Here is a 19,243-nt window from a genome sequence, read left to right as displayed (position 1 = left end):
AGATAAAGCTTTAAAAATGGCTACATGTGAACTTACATGTTCAAGTCTCTGTATACCTTATTATATATATATATATATATATATATATTAGTATCTACTATATAAACTATCTTCACAACTTTCACTTGCACTAATAATGTGTAAATGCTTTTATGTACTTCATATTCTTGAGTCTCTTAATCTTCGGCAGAAGAGAGAAATGAATCTTGTTGATTTTCTCGTGAGAAGTGAATTGCAGTTTTGCATCTTTCAAGGCATGTGATTGTCTGTTCGCTACTGATGTGACACTTTCATGTGCACATGCTCCATAAACTCAGGATTAAAGCCTGAGTTGACAGAGAAAGCTGATGATCAGCATCATAGTACCAACAAAGCCTGGTTGAATTGGTTTGGTTTGGTTTTGTCAACTCAACTTTTTCTGTAACCCTGAGTTTGATTGAACTTCGACCATGCCCCTGAAGTCAGGTGGGTTTTTTTTGGTAGCAATCGGGGATCTGACATATTATGTATCTTCATACTGAATGTGCAGTAGTGTCTATAGCTGTCATGCACTTATTTTTGGTTACTCTTACTCTCTTCCAATGCCTCTGTCATTCGTATGCTGATTAGTGTATTTTATACCGGATATTGATGACACTGTCTGAACAAATTGTGTACAGTCATAATTTAATATATTGAATGTATTGAATACAGTACTGAATAGTATCTGTTTATACTTTCTTAGATCTTCTTGTTCCAAAACATGCACAGTTTTGTCAGATGGTTCACCTGTGAAAGGGCTGAAGCTCTGCTAGAAATCTTGCTTGTCTTACACAAGCATGACATGTGCCAAGGGAGTAAAGCTATTCAAGAGGAAACTATTTTAAAACTTTTCTCACAAAACCACCCAAATGGTTTTCAGGAATGCTGCAAGTTCTCCAAAAGCCTCGGCATCCATCACACGTCCCACCTGCTTTAACGGTCAAAGCTGCGTTAAACTAATGGAAAGAATTCACACTCTGATAAATTCAAAATGTGCAGAGGTTAAAACTGTCTCATGAGCTCTATGACTGACAGAATTTTGCAGATTCATAATACCAGTGCTCTTTAAGGCAATTGAAAGTTTTGTGCTGAATCTGCTGATAGATATTGGGAGAGGATGCGCCTCTATACGCCACATAATATGGAGCGTGTCTGTCTCCCTCTTCTGGACACAGTGTGACATTGTCTTTGTCTGAGTAAAACAGTACCCAGACTAATTTGCTATTATAAATCTTTCTCTTTTGACACAAGAAAAAAGAAGACCATAGCCATAGATTTCCAAAAATATCTGGGCAAGTGTCTGTAGGGATATACTACAAATCAACGTTTTGGACAAAGTTACACTTTATTTATTTATTTACTGTTTTTCAGATTTCGGAATAATAGTTAAAACATTCAAACTAGGACATGAAATGACACAAATGAATGTATGGGAATTATGTTCTGACCAACACACTCTGGGCTTCTCTCAAACATCATCCTGAGATGGGTTTTTTGTGTGTGTGTTTTTTAAGTGCTGAATGAGTTCACTTGTTTGCTGAGCACATGCTCTTCTGCTTTTTTAAAACTAAATATCTTTTTAGTTTTGTCAAATTAATTTTGCATAATTAATTATGGTACCTATTGTATGCAAGTATATGTAAATGTTTGTGCGAGTGAAAACTGAGAAGTGTGGTTTAAATCTTTCTAAATAATAATGGTAACACTTTACAATAGGGTCTCATTTGTTAACATAATAATCAGTGACAACCTGTCATTATTTGGATTTGATTGATTATTCACACATGGTTTTCTCCATTCTTGTCTCAGAGCCACCATAGAGGAGACGTATTCAAGATCAATGACCAAACTGGCCAAGACTGCCAGCAACTGCTCTCAGCTAGGGTAAGTGTGTGTGTGTGTGTGTGTGCGTGCGTGTGTGTGCGTGTGTGTGCGTGTGTGTGTGTGTGTGTGTGTGTGTGTGTGTGTGTGTGTGTGTGTGTGTGTGTGTGTGTGTGTGTGTGTGTGTGTGTGTGTGTGTGTGTGTGTGTGTGTGTGTGTGTGTGTGTGTGTGTGTGTGTGTGTGTGTGTGTGTGTGTGTGTGTGTGTGTGTGTGTAGGTTTACAGGACCAGTGGGTTCATTATGAACACCATTTTAATAATGTATTTATAATGAGCTGGAAAACCCACATCATTTCAATGTCTCTCAGGCTTTATTCATGAAAGCCAAAGTTCATTACCTGCAAGGAAAGAAAATGAATACCCACAGCTGTTCACTTACCTGCCTGGAACATTTGTGAATCTTTATTCTATATAAACTTTATTCTGGCAAGCTTGCTGTACTTTCCCTGCTAATGGGAGACATATTGCCAGTCAAGCGAAACTTCATAAGCTACTTCAAAAAGATCTGTAGGAAGAAAGCAATTAACTCATTGTTATTGCTATTATGAAAATAGCCAAAGTTTGTATAATAACTATTAGCAAAATATGCTAGATGCAGCCCCCCCCCCCCCCCCCCCCAGACACACACACACACACACATATCATATTGTCAGTGCCGACATTATAGTGTCATTAAACCTTGCACAGAGCTGTTTCCATTAAAAACAACCAGGACCAGAGGATAAATCTGATATCGAGAGAATAAACAGACCTTGGTGTTAAATCACAAATCATGTTTAACACATTTTTATGTTTTATTTGAACAAAGTGTGTTGAGTATTATGCACTGAGAAGAAAATGAAATGGCCATTTGTTCCACAGGACGTTTGCGCCGGTGTGGGATGTGTTTAAACAGTCCACTGAGAAACTGGCTGCGTGTCACATGGAGCTGGTCCGCAAACTGCAAGAGCTCATCAAGGAAGTCCAGAAATATGTGGAGGAACAAGCCAAAAATCATAAGAAGGTATGGAAGCTGCCGTCAGCTTTGGTGTTTGATTAATATCCATGTAGGTTTTTGCTCATAACATGCTACATAACAAAATATGAACCCAAATTCTCAGCTAGATGAGTCTGTGGTACACATGTCATTCCTTAAAAAAGGTCAGAGGTCTGGTTCTGGTTATCACTGTAAGATAAAACTTTAAAGGGTTTTTATGGTGAATATCACTCTCATATCCACATTTTAAAAACAGACTGAGGAGTATCATATGAAATGGGGATATAATTACATAATAATAATAATAAATAAAAATGGTCTCCTGTATATTCCACTATTAACTTCATATCTCTGAAATGTTTGTGGATGTCTTCCTTGTCCTCTCATGGAAATAATTAGTCAACTATTACTATTGTTATCTCAAAAAAAAAATTGGATGGTCTCTACATAATATTAATTTATATATATATGTGTGTATATGAATTATTAGTTTATTAATTATTATTACTTATTTTATTATATTTATTATTTGAATGACTGTGAGTCTTTTTTTATGAAAGGAAAACAGGTTTCTGGTTTTTGTGCATGTGCAGAGGAACAGTGTTTAATAGCTTACACAGTTACAGAAAAAAAACATGACGACTGGGCTGATCTTCTTAGTATTTACTTTTTTCCTCGTGTTTTTTGTTTGACTCTTTAAACTTTATGCATTTGTGTCTGAGTCTTTGATTGTGTTAGCACCTTCAAAACTATGTCCATTTCATAGCTAAAATTATTATTGTATTATATTCTAAAAGCAAGACATTTAGGGCTGTGAAAAAAAATCTTTTTTTTTAAACATGTGTATAATACTCAAGTTTTTTCTGGTTTCTCTGGCTTTCTAGACAAAGGAGGAGGTGGCGTCCACTCTGGAGGCTGTGCAGAACATCCAGACTGTGTCACAGGCCTTACAGAAGAGCAAAGAGAACTACGTCAACAAGATGCTAGAGCAAGAACGTATGCGCAAAGAGGGGGCCACACAGAGAGACCTGGACAAGGTACACACACAGACTTGTACATGCATGAATGACAGCCCAATAGTTTGGAATCTGGAAGGTGTTTGGAAGATGTCTGAATGTTTACATTTCTCTCTGTCTGGTTTGTGTTATTTGTTTGTAGGCTGGATTGAAGGTCAAGAAAGCCACTGAGTCCTACAAGTCATATGTGGAGAAGTATGCCACTGCGAAAACAGAATTTGAGCAAAGAATGACAGAAACCGCACAAGTAAGATTGTGTGGAATGTTTGTTTGTTAGTTAGTGTTATTAAAGTTTTTAAGCAGCTTGATCTGAATTAACACACACATACTATTATACTAGCAGCCTAGTGTATCCAAATAATATATACTTTTTTATTATTATTAAAGATTAAAAGGGCACATCAATTAAAAAAAAAAAATGTTCATGGATAAATCATTTATAATAAATGTGGCAATATTCCATCAAAAATAAGAATTATCAATTTTGATTTCATGGTTTCACTTTAAATTAGTAACATTTATATTTAAGATTATTATTAATTTTAACTGAATGTTTTATTTAAAAAATGTTTTTCAAAATTATATTAATATTGTATTTAATTTTAGAGTTTAAAGTTTATTTATTTTTATTGAATTAATAAATAATAGTTAAAAAAAATTAATTAAGATTATTATATTTGAATTGTTGTCTTGTATTATTTTGTGGTACACTATCTTTTTTTTTTTTTACCTCATCATACTGAAGACTGCAAGCTCACGACTTGAGTACAATGTAATGTCTTTTGCTTTAAATTCAGTAGCGCGGTCAGGAAACACTGTAGCAGCCCCTGACCCATCCCGCACATACACACTTAATTTCCCAAATCAGAGCCACAGAGTCCTCAGACATACAAAGCTTAAGCTCTTTATTGATGTTTCCTTACATGATCCACACACACATGCACAAACACGTTTTTTCCCTGTGGTCACACATGCTCTGACTTATGCTGTCATTATCTTGTTTCCGCTCATTTCCTCGTCTTTTTCTCCTCTTCCCCTTAAATCTTCTAAAACCCTACTGTCAGTCTGAGAGGAGCATAAACAGCAAATCAGGCATGCAGCCATCCTTGACACACACACATCCCACATGCACGCATGCATATTCATTTTCAGTGTGTTTGTGCGTGTTACACTCTTAGCTTCTCAGACCACCCAGATAGGCTATTCATAGAAAATATTCTGGTCTGATTAAGTATCTTTTCTTAACATCTGCTTTCAGCTTCACATTTTGAGACTGACTAAAACTAGTATCCAGTATTATCCATTTTTAAACTGCTTTTGCACTGTTTCAGAAAAAAGTTATTTAAAGGTTGTGTGTGTGTCTACAGAAATTCCAGGGCATTGAAGAGGAACATGTCATGCGTATGCAGGAGATTATCCATTCGTACTCTCAGTCTGTTGAAGAGACGCACATACAGATCGGAGAGGTGAGCAGACAAACATGCATACATTATTACTGCTGGCAGCAATGTTATTTCAAGATGTTGCCTGAACTCATTTACATCGTTACCAGACACTTTCTTAATCTAGGAAATTATCCTTTCATTTATTTTATTACAAAAATACACACACACACACATGTCTGGTCCACTATCTTTGTGGAAAGATATAGACTCTCCATAGACGTAATGATTTTTATACTGTACAAACTGTATATGCTGTCCCCTTACATTAACCCCTAAACCTACCCATAACAGAAAACTTTCTGCTCTTTTACATTTTCTAAAAAACATCAAGTATGTTCATTAATCAATTTCCCTTGTGGGTACCATTGGCTAGTCCTCACAATGTAGGGGATTTTACGTTTTACTATTCTTGTGGGGACATTTGGTCCTCACAATGTAATAATAACAAGAGCACACACACACACACACACACACACACACACACACACACACACACACACACACACACACACACACACACATACATATATATATTAGTATATATTTTTTTTTTCAAAGATGCTAACAACCTGTTTTTTTTTTTTATTATTATTATTTAAGTCCTAGAAAATCTATTTTTCTAGTTATCTAGAGTCACTTAAATTGTCTTTATAAATTCTTAACTAGTTGTCATGAAGCAACTGAAAAAGATTATGAAAATTCAATGGCGAAAAGGTGTGGGAACACTGGATGGCCTATGAGATCTGGCTGTTGCATCATCTTTTAGCTGTAGAGGGCGTCAGAGACCCGTAGACGTGCAGAAGTCAAACAAGCATGAATGAACTTCATAATATGAGGCTGTCTGATCAATCTTTCCTTATCTATCCTCAATCCTATTGCCACTGATTCAGAGTGATTTATAACATATGCATACCCTGTTATTCATTGAAATGTACTTCCATGCTGAATGCACACAATCTCATTCCTACACTCCCACAGCAAACAATCTCTGTTAGGCATTTTACTGGTTATTGACCACAGAACTATTGCATGCTCTGGTTTGGGCTTCATCCTAACCACACACTCTCTTGTATTCAGCTTGAGCCTGAAAAGAAATTAGATTTGAGTTTTTTTGTTTTTTTTTACACTGTGGTTATTATGGTTATATTGTCTCTGTGTGCATAAAAAATGTATTAAATCCTCTTTCAAGTGCACATTTTACTAATCCAAAAGTAGGTGTCACTGTTCATCTGTACATGAGTTTTAAGAACTTAATATAACAAAGGGTTCTAGATGTGAAATGACAGAGCAAAAGATGGAACAATGGCATGTGTCTTTGATAGAAGAGATAAGGCCCAATTTTTTTAATCAAATTGTGCATAAACCTTTTAAGACAGACTGAACACTTCACTAGTTATGAGATAGTTAATAGTCAGTGATTTTAGCAATTAAGTGTTTAATTGACAATACCCTGGTGAAGAACTACACAACCCATGGACCCATCACCCTCTCACATGAAGCACTATGCATAACTTAATCAAGTCGGTCACTCACTACTTATATATTTGTATACTATCTGAATATTTTATATTTATTTATTTTTATACAATTTTTGTTTTTAAATATGTATTAGTAAATGTTGAAAGTAACATTAACTAAGATTAATAAATGCTGTAGACGTATTGTTCATTCTTAGTTCATGTTAATTAACATAGTTAACTAATTAAACCTTATTATAAAATATTTTTAAATTATTTTTAATTCTTTATTTTTCCGTTTTTATTTTGACCTTAAAATAATTTGTTTGTAATTTTTGTTAGTTCTCTTTTAAATATCTATATCTATAAAGTTTTTATACATTTATATACATTTACATAGAACATCAAATTAAACTAAATGAAATTGGGAAATATTGCCTTGGCAATTAGCTGAAATAAAATAAATTTTAGATTTGTTTATGGTTTTATTTTTAGTTATGTATTAACCCTTTTTCAGAGCTGGTTGGTTTGGTGATTCTGCTTCACAGCGAGCATCATGAATCACTTTCCTTTCACCCCTCCTTAAACTAAAGGGTTTAATATATGCACAACTACACATGCTGTCAATCAGATCCTCTCGTCCACAAACAGGCAAGGAGATGGATACTAAATCAAATTGACAAACATTTGTATGAATTTCTGTATGTTTATGACATGAACTAGAAAATCTGTGGAATACATCAACTGTAAAAGGAAAGCATTGAGTCAGTGGTGGAGACATTGCATTTGTCACCATCCCTCGAGGGCTATAAATACAAAGACAGTGAAAGTGGTCACCTGAGGAAATAATGTCACATCCTCATTGCGTGCACTAGCTCTCAAGCTTCTCCTCCTCCAGATCCCTGATCTTGCTTGCATGGGATACGGCTCAAGCGCTGGTAATGTGATGAAGCACTGTCTGAGAGTGAAAACAATTAGAGTCCAGGTTTATTATCATAACACATTATGTAGTTTATGATCATAAGCCCTTACTGGATCTCATTACACTGGTTTCTAGGCCCCCTTTGTTCAGTGTTTCAGAGATGTGCTCTTCTGTTGCCATTGTTATTAAAATAACTGCTAAAAATCATCAATGTGGTGTTTTTGTTCAATTGTAAGACAAGGTGCCCAATAATTGATTGAGCCTAGGGAACAGGATTTTGCTGTTTAAATAAATATGATATGTTTAAATAATCATATATTATGGCAATATTATGTTCAGAGATGTTCACTTTTGAAATTTTCATACTAGCTTGTATGTATGATTTGCAACATAAATACCTTGTTATTTAGCGTTCACTTCATGCTATGATTATACTATCAAATGACATCGAGTCTGCGCTGAGGAATAAGCAGTCCATGACCTATTTTGCCCGGTCAAGTGGCTTCAGACGCAAATGCTGCCATTCCTGAACAAAGTCTTGGTAGAGTCGCCCTCCATTAACAGTCTGATGCATTTTTGGTCTTTCTTGGCTTTTTAATTGTATCCTTGTATAATTTTTTGAGAAACCCTTTCATTCTTCATTATTGGGATCATGTCAATCTTTGTTTTGTTCAGACACAAATGTGTGGTCACAATAAGCTTTGATTTAAAAACAAAAAAAAACTTTTTTTTTAAATCCAAATTCGAACAAAATAAAAATAAACAATATTTTGACATACGGTTAATGTTAATTTCACATGCATTAGTACTTTTATACCTACTATGTCAACTACAAAACTTTTATTTAGCGTTGTATGGTTATCAAATTCTCTGTTAAGCTGTTAAGCAGTGCAAGTAGTGAAGAAGGGCATGTAATCTTATGCATCTATTTTTGTTTTAATTGTAAAGGTGCAACTAGAGTTTGTGAACAACATGGAGAACACTTCCGTCGAGAGCCTCATACAGAAACTGGCAGAAAGCAAAGGAACAGGCAAAGAGAGACCAGGTAATGTAGCTAAATCACACACACAGCATTAACCTCTGGCACCAAACTACTTTGCTCTTGATATTTTTAACAAGACTGGTCATAAGTTCATTACCATCTGACCAATTTTTTGGGGGGTTAGGGATTATAAATGAGCGTTAGGCTGCACTGTAAACACACTAAGAGTATGTTTGACTTGATTGCTGTAGAATAGTGGAGTCAACACTGAAGGATTTGTGGAGCTCTGACCCTTACAGGGGTTTTCAGCCCAGGTCTCAGCCAGCGCTGGCTGTCACATGCTAACACTAGCGTCACATGCTAAGTAGAATGTCAAACTCGCCCACCTTTACACGAGATTAAGCCACTTGAGATTGATAGAGCTTGACACGGCTACACTTCCCCCTGTGCTCTTGCTATTTTTCCTCACTTATCCCTTCATGACCTTTCATTTGACCTCCTGCTTCTCCCTCTTTTCACAGGGTGGAAGTTTTTTCACATTTCACATAGAGAATATAATCTTGCTTAAAGCTTAAAGGGGCGTGGTGGAGCATAATTACACTGGTTTAGCCAGCAATTATGTTAACAATATAAATGTTGTATACACTAGATGCTGGATTTTGCCTTTAACATGGCTTGACAACTTTTTCCCCTCCCAGCGATGTTTCAAAGCATTACTGTGTTGTTTGGGGCGGGACTACCGGTATACATTTTATTCATCCAGTTGCAGATACAGGGAGTGTTTGGGAAACCATTTTGAAAACAATCATTTTTCTTGATTGGTGATGCCAGTGGCACAGAAATTACACACTTTAGCTGTGGTAACCTGTTTTCTTACCATCTTATATTTATTATATGAGATGAGATTATCAGTGGCCAAAATGATTATATAAATAATTACAAATAATACATATATTAACACATACACTGCCATTCAAAAGTTTGGGGTTGGCAGTTATTTTAAATTGTAATAATATTTTACAATATTTAAAAAAAAAACTTGTTTTCTATTTTAATATATTTTAAAGTGTAATTTATTCCTGAAATTTGCTGAATTTTCAGCATCATTACTCCAGTCTTCAGTATTACATGATCCTTCAGAAATCATTCTGATATATTGATTTGATGCTCAAGAATCATTTCTTATCTTTAAATAGAAAAATAGTGTTTTTGTGGAAACCGTGACACCTTTATTTTTTTCTATTTCAAAAGCATTTATGTTAAAATAGCAATCTTTTGTATCATTATACACTCACCGGCCACTTTATTAGGTACCCCATGCTAGTAACGGGTTGGACCCCCTTTTGCCTTCAGAACTGCCTCAATTCTTCGTGGCATAGATTCAACAAGGTGCTGGAAGCATTCCTCAGGGAGTTTGGTCCATATTGACATGATGGCATCACACAGTTGCCGCAGATTTGTCGGCTGCACATCCATGATGCGAATCTCCCGTTCCACCACATCCCAAAGATGCTCTATTGGGTTGAGATCTGGTGACTGTGGAGGCCATTTTAGTACAGTGAACTCATTGTCATGTTCAAGAAACCAATTTGAAATGATTAGAGCTTTGTGACATGGTGGAAGTAGCCATCAGAGGATGGGTACATGGTGGCCATAAAGGGATGGACATGGTCAGAAACAATGCTCAGGTAGGCCGTGGCATTTAAACGATGCCCAATTGGCACTAAGGGGCCTAAAGTGTGCCAGGAAAACATCCCCCACACCATTACACCACCACCACCAGACTGCACAGTGGTAACAAGGCATGATGGTTCCATGTTCTCATTCTGTTTACGCCAAATTCTGACTCTAACATCTGAATGTCTCAACAGAAATCGAGACTCATCAGACCAGGCAACATTTTTCCAGTCTTCAACTGTTCAATTTTGGTGAGCTCTTGCAAATTGTAGCCTCTTTTTCCTATTTGTAGTGGAGATGAGTGGTACCCGGTGGAGTCTTCTGCTGTTGTAGCCCATCCGCCTCAAGGTTGTGCGTGTTGTGGCTTCACAAATGCTTTGCTGCATACCTCGGTTGTAACGAGTGGTTATTTCAGTCACTGTTGCCCTTCTATCAGCTCGAACCAGTCTGGCCATTCTCCTCTGACCTCTGGCATCAACAAGGCATTTCCGCCCACAGAACTGCCGCTCACTGGATGTTTTTTCTTTTTCGGACCATTCTCTGTAAACCCTAGAGATGGTTGTGCGTGAAAATCCCAGTAGATTAGCAGTTTCTGAAATACTCAGACCAGCCCTTCTGGCACCAACAATCATGCCACGTTCAAAGTCACTCAAATCACCTTTCTTCCCCATACTGATGCTCGGTTTGAACTGCAGGAGATTGTCTTGACCATGTCTACATGCCTAAATGCACTGAGTTGCCACCATGTGATTGGCTGCTTAGAAATTAAGTGTTAACGAGCAGTTGGACAGGTGTACCTAATAAAGTGGCCGGTGAGTGTACATGTCTTTTGTCACTTTTAATCAGTTTAATGAATCCTAAAGTATATAAAAAACATACTGTCCCCAAACTTCTGAATGATACTTTATGTGTGTGTATGTATATAATATGCCATACACAGGTAGACCAATTAAACCATGTATGAATGTATAGTGACCCCCAGGGGTCTAGACTAAACTTTCAGGCTTTTGGTTGCCCTCCATTTGTTTTGACAGAAGAATTAATTGAGACTAAAAGCTGTTTTGGTCAACAAAACATTCCTTCCCCCGTATCAAGCTGTTCATTAGGGATTGCGCCGCTGTCAGAGCAATAACCTGTGTGGCACGCTGATGAAATCAGAGCAGACCTAACCAGTATATAGAGAGAGAGAGGTTGAACAAACTTTGTACCACGGAAACAATCCCGAAGTGACACGCTGGGCTGTGGGGAGGTTGCAAGAGCAGTTCAGCAATATCCAACTGGGCTGTGAACTGGCCGCCAGCCAGACACGCAAACTCTCCTTGCTGCAAGCTCAACATATGCAATTTTATAAAAACATCCTCCATTAATGCATGACTGCATGCGCCTCTCGTATACAAACACGCATGTGTATGAGCACTCACAAAAGCACACATTTACCTAGCAATCCAAATAAGGACATACCTTAAACTTCTGTTTTTTTTTTTTAAAATAAACCTATATGTAATTACTAAAAGAAATTACTAAACGAAAACCGACGTGACTACATTTTTTAGAGTTTTAGTAAACCTTTTTTTTTTGAGGACATTCCCAAAGGACCGTTTTTGTTAGATTTAGCTAACTTCTGTCAACATTTTTCAGCAATGTTTTTCCTCAAAGTATTGCTAGAAACCCACACACGCATACATACAAACACATGCGTTCATGTAAACCAAGCAGTCTGTCTGTTTACATGAATTTAAACAAAACCTAATGCCCTTTTTCCAGATTTAGATGGTATTGTTGTGTCTAATGTTTGGATTTGTGTGCATAAATATTGTTAGATGGAGCCTGGTAGTGTTGTCATTTGCACCGTTCCTCGCCATTGCCATCACTTAATTAGATGAAACTTTTTCCTCAGGCCTGCAGCTGCATGGAAATCTTAGAAATCAATCTTCATTGTTCGGTTTTCTAAACCTGTTTTGACAAACTTGCCGATTGTTGTAATGAATGGAGAGAGAAAAAAGTTTGGTGCGTCTTTCTAATTTGGCCATTATTTGGAGACTCAGTAAATCTGATAAAGACTCATTTTGGGAATGTGCTCAAACGAATAAGGTTTTGTTTTGTTTCTTGTTTTTGGTCTGATTTTATTTTATTTTTGCTTTGCCTTTTTGTTCGTTTAGCTTTTTTCGCTTTTGCTTAAGTTTCATTTTATTTTGTAGTTGTTTTGCAGTTGTAGTTATAGTTTTTGTTTGTTTGTTGTTAATTCTATAAATGATATAAATTGTTTTTTTTCTGAAGGTTAGCGTTTATTTATTGTATAGAATTATTATATTTAACTATAATATATTCTTTGCTATATCCCAATTTATAAGACAATAAGGTTAGTGTGTGTCTGTGTCTGTGTGTGTGTGGTTCTAAGAGTTTAATGTGATTTTAATTCGAGTGGGTCTTTCATTATTCGTGTGTGTTTGTGTTCATGTGTGTGAACTGAGAGTGTGTTCAGAGATGATCTTAAACAAACAGTTAGAGATAGATGAGAGAGTGAAGTGATCTGGTGCAGTGGAGTAGATCAGTCATACTGTATCTACGTCAGTATGATGTGTGTGATGTGGGCCTGTCGTGACTGCTCTGAACGGTGCGCATGAGGTCCTCTCACGGACGCTGTTCTCCGGGGAAACTCTGTTGAGCCGCTTGAGTTAAATATCACACGCTTTTGTTTTTTCAGGTCAAGGCATTTTCTGTGCAATGAAAATAGCACCCCGGGCTCTCTTACTGAGGTCTGGTAGTAGTAAAATTCTGTCTTTCGTTTTCTTGGACAAGCATTAGCTTTTACGCGCATTAACACAAAAGAAAACCCGCTCTAAAGGGCTCTTAGAGCACTGAGGGGCATCTCTCCTCTCTTTACGCCCAGTCACGAAAGCACAGAATTAATATTTATATGCTGTTCAGGGTATTTATTGAGAATCTATAGCCAAACTAACTGGGGTTAGTAACGGTGATATCAGATTAAAATTAGATTTCATTTTATTCCATATTTTGACTTGACTCTGAAGTAGAAACTTTGCTGACACATTGTTAGGTCATGACTGCAAAAGCCTGAGCAGCCAAATACAGTGAAAATGGTAAAGCAGAGTTTGTTTGTTTAAATCCTTTCATCCCTTTGTGTCAGTGTGGAAATGGGTCACGTTAAAAGTGTAAAAGCTTGGAGGTAAATATGCAAAATTGATGAGCAAGAAATGAAGCGTGCAGTTTTTTGCAGCCGTCTGTGTGTCATTTCACTGCTATTTTAATTCAAATTTTCAGCGGAGACTATATTGGTGGTGGTTGAGGAGATTCCCCCTTCTATGTAAAGCACTTTGAGTGATATATACATGTAATGAATTATTATTATTATTATTATACGGCATTTGACTAGTGCTATATCAGTGCTGCACATCATTGCATTGGACTTGTGTATTTGTTTGATTTCTGGGGTTAAAAACAGAAGTGTGCATCTGTTAGTGTGTGTTGCATGCTGGCTGTGAACTACATTCTCTGGCTTAAAAGGGAAGTCAGATTGTGCTGATTGCCACAAGACCCATTGATGACTCATGTACATTTGTTTACCAGAGAATCTGACCTATGTGTGTCTGTGACTGTGCCTTTTTTTGTTGTTTTTGTTTTTTGAGGACTTAAGTACAAGATTTGGCAACACCTTATTTTACAGTCCTGTAGTAATAACTGTAAATTATGCATAATTACATGCAACTAAAGCTAAACCAAACAAACACTATTCCTTTTATAGTAAGTACATGTTAATTAATTACTCGGTAACTAAATGTATAATTACACTGTAATTGCATGGACACCTTAAAATAAAGTGTAACCAAAGTTTTTATGTAACACTGTAAAAAAGTATTTTATTTTAAAATGTATTTTAATTACAACATATCATAATTCTTGAATCCAAGATACTGTAACACAACATCCCTTTAATTATTTGTATTTGTTTATCTGTTTTCATTACAGGGCCCATCGAATTTGAGGAATGTAATGTCTCAATCGCCACAGAAGGTCTGTGTGATTTTTATTTTTTTTGTCTCTGTTCCAATTTTTTCTTTGTTATATATATATATATATATATATATATATATATATATATATATATATATATTCTTCAATATCTGTAATTAAATCTCTTTATAATAATTCACTCTGAATTTTAGTTTTTAGTTTTTTAGCTTTTTATTTTAAAGGCGATATACATCTGTTTCAGATGGAACCATATTTGTCTAGATTTGTTACAATCATTGCTGTGTCTGTTTAGGTGCCAAACCCAGAAAAAGAAAAACCTTTGCCATACCAGGCCGACGAAGAGATAAAGACACAGATTCCACGTAAGCTTTGAATATTATTTGACTTTTTAACACATTTCTTACTAAATTTTTAAATAATGAAACTATTTTTAACTACCTTCCCATTCTTCATATTATTTTGTGAGATACTTATTTTAATAGACATTTTACATAGAGGAAGATAAAAATGTATTTAATCATTAGACACAGAGGTTAAGATAAGAGTATTTTAGTATTGATAATTTTTGTAATTTGGAGCAGTTGGTATTGTGTTTGACTAATTGTAATGTTATATTTGCATAGTAATTTTGCATTTCATTCAATCTCATTCAACTTTTTTCCCTCTGTTTTGAATAGTGAATCAGCTGAAGTAGAAGCGGTTGTGAGTATATTTATGCTTATTTATATATAATTATTCATTCAATTTATTGGCTTATTAATGTTATTCTTATTATTGGAGAAAATAATCAGTATTTTGAATGTTTGAATTAATACAAACTAAAGGTGTTTTTCTGAAATTTCATAATATGAAACAAATTTTCTCATCAAAGTATGCTCTTTCTGGTTATTTTGGAGTAATTCCATGCGAGTCGCACCCACAAAGCCTCTTTTGTTCATCCTTCTTTCAGAACGCTTCCAACGGAGCTCCCCCGGGTTTCTACGGTGCTATAGATCTTCATAGCGCCGTGAGTGGTGACCTAATGTTGTTGAAGGATTGTCTATAATTCTTACAATGTTAAGTAAAGACAACACAGTGTAAATACTTCTTGTGATATTGCTAACAATGGTGTGTTTTACCTCAGTCGGACTCTGCTTGTGTTGTGATGTATTGAAGAGTGTGAATAATAGGATTTTGTCTGTGGTGTGTTGTGTGTTTTTTCTGCAGAATGTGCCTCAGCTGGACGAGGAGGGCTTCTGTATCCGACCAGAAGTCAACGAGAATGATATCCTTACTCCAGATCCATCTCTTCCACCCCCCCCCCCCCCATCCCTCACACACGCTTTCATCTCAGCCACAGAAACATTTTCCTTTATCTCTTTCATCGCCTCTACTCAATGTAAACTCTGAACACTTTTTGTTGGCTTGAGAACATACTGTGATATTTTTCTTTGTTGCACTTTTTTTTCTGAATCGCTGCCAAGTCATTCCTTCCCATCAGATTTTCTTCGTTCTTCTGTTTTCTTTACCGAAGCTGCGTAATCACTCTGTGTGGACTAGAATACATGTTAAAAAAATAAATAAAAATAAAACACAAAATCTGATATTTTTAACCATCTAGCCCAAGATACTATAGATGAGTTTTCATGCCCCCACACTTTTTTTGCGTGCGAACCATTTTCCTTAACAGTTCTGATCACATGCCAAAGAGAACTCCTTTTATTCATCCAGTGACTCAGAAGATGAGGATGAGCCAAGAAAATTCCACGTCCAGATCAAACCCGTGCAGACCAACAACGGCACACACCAACAAAAAGCCACCATCGATGAGCTGAAGGCCTCTATTGGAAACATCACCCTCTCGCCCACCCCTGCCGTAAGAGACGCATCACACAAGAAACATACACCTTGTGAAAAGATCCCATGACCATATACTCCTCATAGACAGACCTTTCACTCACATTCATTCATACACAGAACAATGCACGCTGGTCTCCCTCTATAAAGGGTGATTGTACAGCGTCAGCAAAGAGAGTTGTGATTGGTTGATATTTACAGTCTTCATCTCTTCCCACAAAACCTACATTTTCCCAGCAGACACTAGAGGGCACTGTTTGATTAGGATATTTACAGGCAGTCATCAGAGACACTGCAAATGCTTTCACACATTTTTTTTTACAATCCTGATTTGTGCTTGAGTGCAATTTTATTTTGTGTGTGTGTGTGTGTGTGTGTGTTTGTTATGCACCTGTGGTCAATATAAGGATTTAACTGGCTCATTGAAAACAATATTGTTTAGGCCCAACGGACGTTAAACGTTTCCAGTGAGGGAATGAGCATTTAATAAATCTCAAGTAGTTTGAGTCTGGGTTGGTCGTCATGACATAATGGGTGACATCACACATGTACTGCTTTGTGCAAAGGTGACCTACTTTTCTGTCATTTTGTGCATGTAGAGTTGTGTGGTCAAGCAGTTCCTCCTGCACAGACTGTGAGCTGTGTGTGTGTTAGGCCTGTGGACCATGTGTGTGTGTGTGCTGTTGGTAAACAAACCCATGCAACTTCCTGCCTGAAATCTCACCACAGGAAGCATGGAGGGACTGTTTCTAATGATTAAGATCACGTAGGTAAACGCGCGCACACACAGACACATGAAAGCAAGAGTTGTGCCTGTAACAAAAGGATGTTTTGTTAATAAAGTTGGCCAATGCCTTGACATGCTCAGAGCCAGTTGGTTAAAAATAATTATGTCCCTGATTCTTATTAAATGTTTTCAGCTTTCTTCCTTTTCTTTGGAAAGATATTAATACTTTTATTCAGCAAGGATGCATTAATTGATCAAAAGTGACAATTTAATGTTACAAAAGATTTCTATTTCACATAAATGCTTTTGAACTCGAAATTCAGCAAGGAATTTTTTTTAATTTTTATTTTTTTTTACAGTTTTTACCAAAATATTAAGCAGCACAAATGTTTTCAACTGTGATAATAAGAAATGTTTCTTGAGCAGCAAATCAGCATATTAGAATGATTTCTGAAGGATCATGTGACACTGAAGACTGGAGTAATGATGCTGAAAATTCAGCTTTGCCTCACAGGAATAATTTACATTAAAATATATATCTATAAAAAGTTATTTTAAATTGTAGTAATGTTTAACAAAATTACTGTTTATATTTTTGTACAAATAAATGCAGCCTTGGTGAGCATAATAGACTTCTTTCAAAAACATTTAAAAATCTTACCATTTTAAAAGGTAGTGTATATTTGTGTTGTTTATGATTTGATAAATATTAGATATGTCATGGACAGAATAAAAACAAGTAGTTATCAGTTACATAATTTGTAACTATGATGTTCTCTTTATGCCCAAGATTTCATCTGTTCTGCTTCTCAGTCTCGCCTTTTGTGTTTGTTTTACATTCTCTCTCCGCATCCCTCGCTCTTCATCCCTTTGTGACGCTTTGAAATGACAGAGTGATGTATCTCTGCAATAACACATCTTCACAAGTGCCAGCTTGTGTTTTCAGTGAGCACAGTTTACTTTAGACACCTTCACTGCCGCCTCTGTTTGCTCTGTTTGAGATGGATTAACACACATCTTTTAGGGAGGCTCTTCATCATTCATTTCACCCGGCTTGAGCTTTCTGTCTTCTTCCAAATGTGCTCAGTAATCACTCAGATTAACCTCTGAAATATTTACACATCTCAAAAACTACACTCACAATGTTCATATTGAACATTTGTCTTTGTGTCTCATATCATACTTGCGTTTCCTTTCTTTCTCAGTCTCTCTTCTTTTCGCGGCTCTGTTTCATTTTCAGGCGGATCTGTTTTATGGCAGTTTTGGTCAAGTAAGGAAATCTAGGTGATGACGAATGCCATGTCATCTGTTGTAGATTATTGGTATTATTGAGCTTTCCATTTCCTCTAGTCTTCTGTTGTCTCTCTTTTCCCTTCATGTGCTCTCTCTCTCTCTCTCTCTCTCTCTCTCTCTCTCTCTCTCTCTCTCTCTCTCTCTCTCTCTCTCTCTCTCTCTCTCTCTCTCTCTCTCTCTCTCTCTCTCTCTCTCTCTCTCTCTCTCTCTCTCTCTCTCTCTCTCTCTCTGTTTCATTGGCGGGTGTGTGTGGCCTGGGTGCTGTAATTTAACCCATTTGCCAGTCTCTGCCTATGGGACTGAACCATGCCTTCGCTTTTCCTTATGCATGCATGTGTATTTGTTTGTGTTTTCCCACAAGTTTTTCCTTCACAATTTATCATTTACTTTCGTTTACGGTCTATATGTTGCTTTTCTGATGTGTTTCTTTTCATCGAACACCAAGTGAAATTATTTTCCATCCACTTTGACAGGGTCTCGTTCAGAGATGCTTCATATGAGTCACTTTGAATACACAATAAACCAAGCCCATCTTTGTGCATTTATTGCCGTTTTGCTAGCTGACTCTTGTTGACATTTCTCAGCCTCAAAACAATCCCGGTAGTGAATTTGGTTGAATTATCTGCCACTCATTTCCTCATGTTTAGACTGCCTGCAGAATATTGTTTCTGAACTGATGGTTTGAATATGCAATCTCACTAGTCCGTTTCTCTGCTCGTACTTGTGTGTGTGCTTTTCGTCCTGTGAGGCCAATATCCATTGAATGAATGTGGGGATGAAGCACTTCATGTCTTCAGCTGTTTTCATAACTCCTCTCACTCTCATTAATAAAAGCCTGTTTTCATTTCCAGGTTCATATGAAGAAGAACCAGTCCAGTGAGTATTCCTTTTTTTTCATCCTCCCTCCATCCCTATGTCACTCTGAAGGTTTGGCTCTGGAGAGCGCCTGTCATTTTGACTTCTCTTTTTCGTTTTTCTTGGCCATGACGTTTCTCGCCAAGCCTCCTTCATGTTGCT

At 36.6% G+C, this 19,243-nt stretch overlaps 1 protein-coding gene across 9 annotated transcripts in view; it reads left to right on the top strand.

Moving 5' to 3' along the window:
• The window catches only part of fcho2 (FCH and mu domain containing endocytic adaptor 2), a 52,372-nt gene that overhangs the window by 13,207 nt on the left and 19,922 nt on the right, over nucleotides 1–19,243 (top strand). For all 9 annotated transcript variants that reach the window (XM_056241405.1, XM_056241410.1, XM_056241404.1 and 6 more), the window contains exons 3-15: nucleotides 1,831–1,905; nucleotides 2,764–2,905; nucleotides 3,763–3,915; nucleotides 4,037–4,141; nucleotides 5,262–5,360; nucleotides 8,667–8,763; nucleotides 14,365–14,409; nucleotides 14,663–14,732; nucleotides 15,048–15,072; nucleotides 15,320–15,376; nucleotides 15,577–15,636; nucleotides 16,052–16,225; nucleotides 19,078–19,102. In XM_056241405.1, the coding sequence (XP_056097380.1) occupies nucleotides 1,831–1,905; nucleotides 2,764–2,905; nucleotides 3,763–3,915; nucleotides 4,037–4,141; nucleotides 5,262–5,360; nucleotides 8,667–8,763; nucleotides 14,365–14,409; nucleotides 14,663–14,732; nucleotides 15,048–15,072; nucleotides 15,320–15,376; nucleotides 15,577–15,636; nucleotides 16,052–16,225; nucleotides 19,078–19,102 (1,127 nt within the window). The remainder of the gene's footprint in view (nucleotides 1–1,830; nucleotides 1,906–2,763; nucleotides 2,906–3,762; nucleotides 3,916–4,036; nucleotides 4,142–5,261; nucleotides 5,361–8,666; nucleotides 8,764–14,364; nucleotides 14,410–14,662; nucleotides 14,733–15,047; nucleotides 15,073–15,319; nucleotides 15,377–15,576; nucleotides 15,637–16,051; nucleotides 16,226–19,077; nucleotides 19,103–19,243) is intronic.

This window comes from Rhinichthys klamathensis, unplaced genomic scaffold (assembly GCF_029890125.1).
Source record: "Rhinichthys klamathensis goyatoka isolate OS25496 unplaced genomic scaffold, OSU_Roscu_1.1 h1tg000639l_1, whole genome shotgun sequence".
In the NCBI taxonomy this organism is placed as follows: domain Eukaryota; kingdom Metazoa; phylum Chordata; class Actinopteri; order Cypriniformes; family Leuciscidae; genus Rhinichthys; species Rhinichthys klamathensis.
The sequence above is the reverse complement of the archived record's forward strand: the minus strand, read 5'-3'. Positions and strand labels throughout refer to the sequence as shown.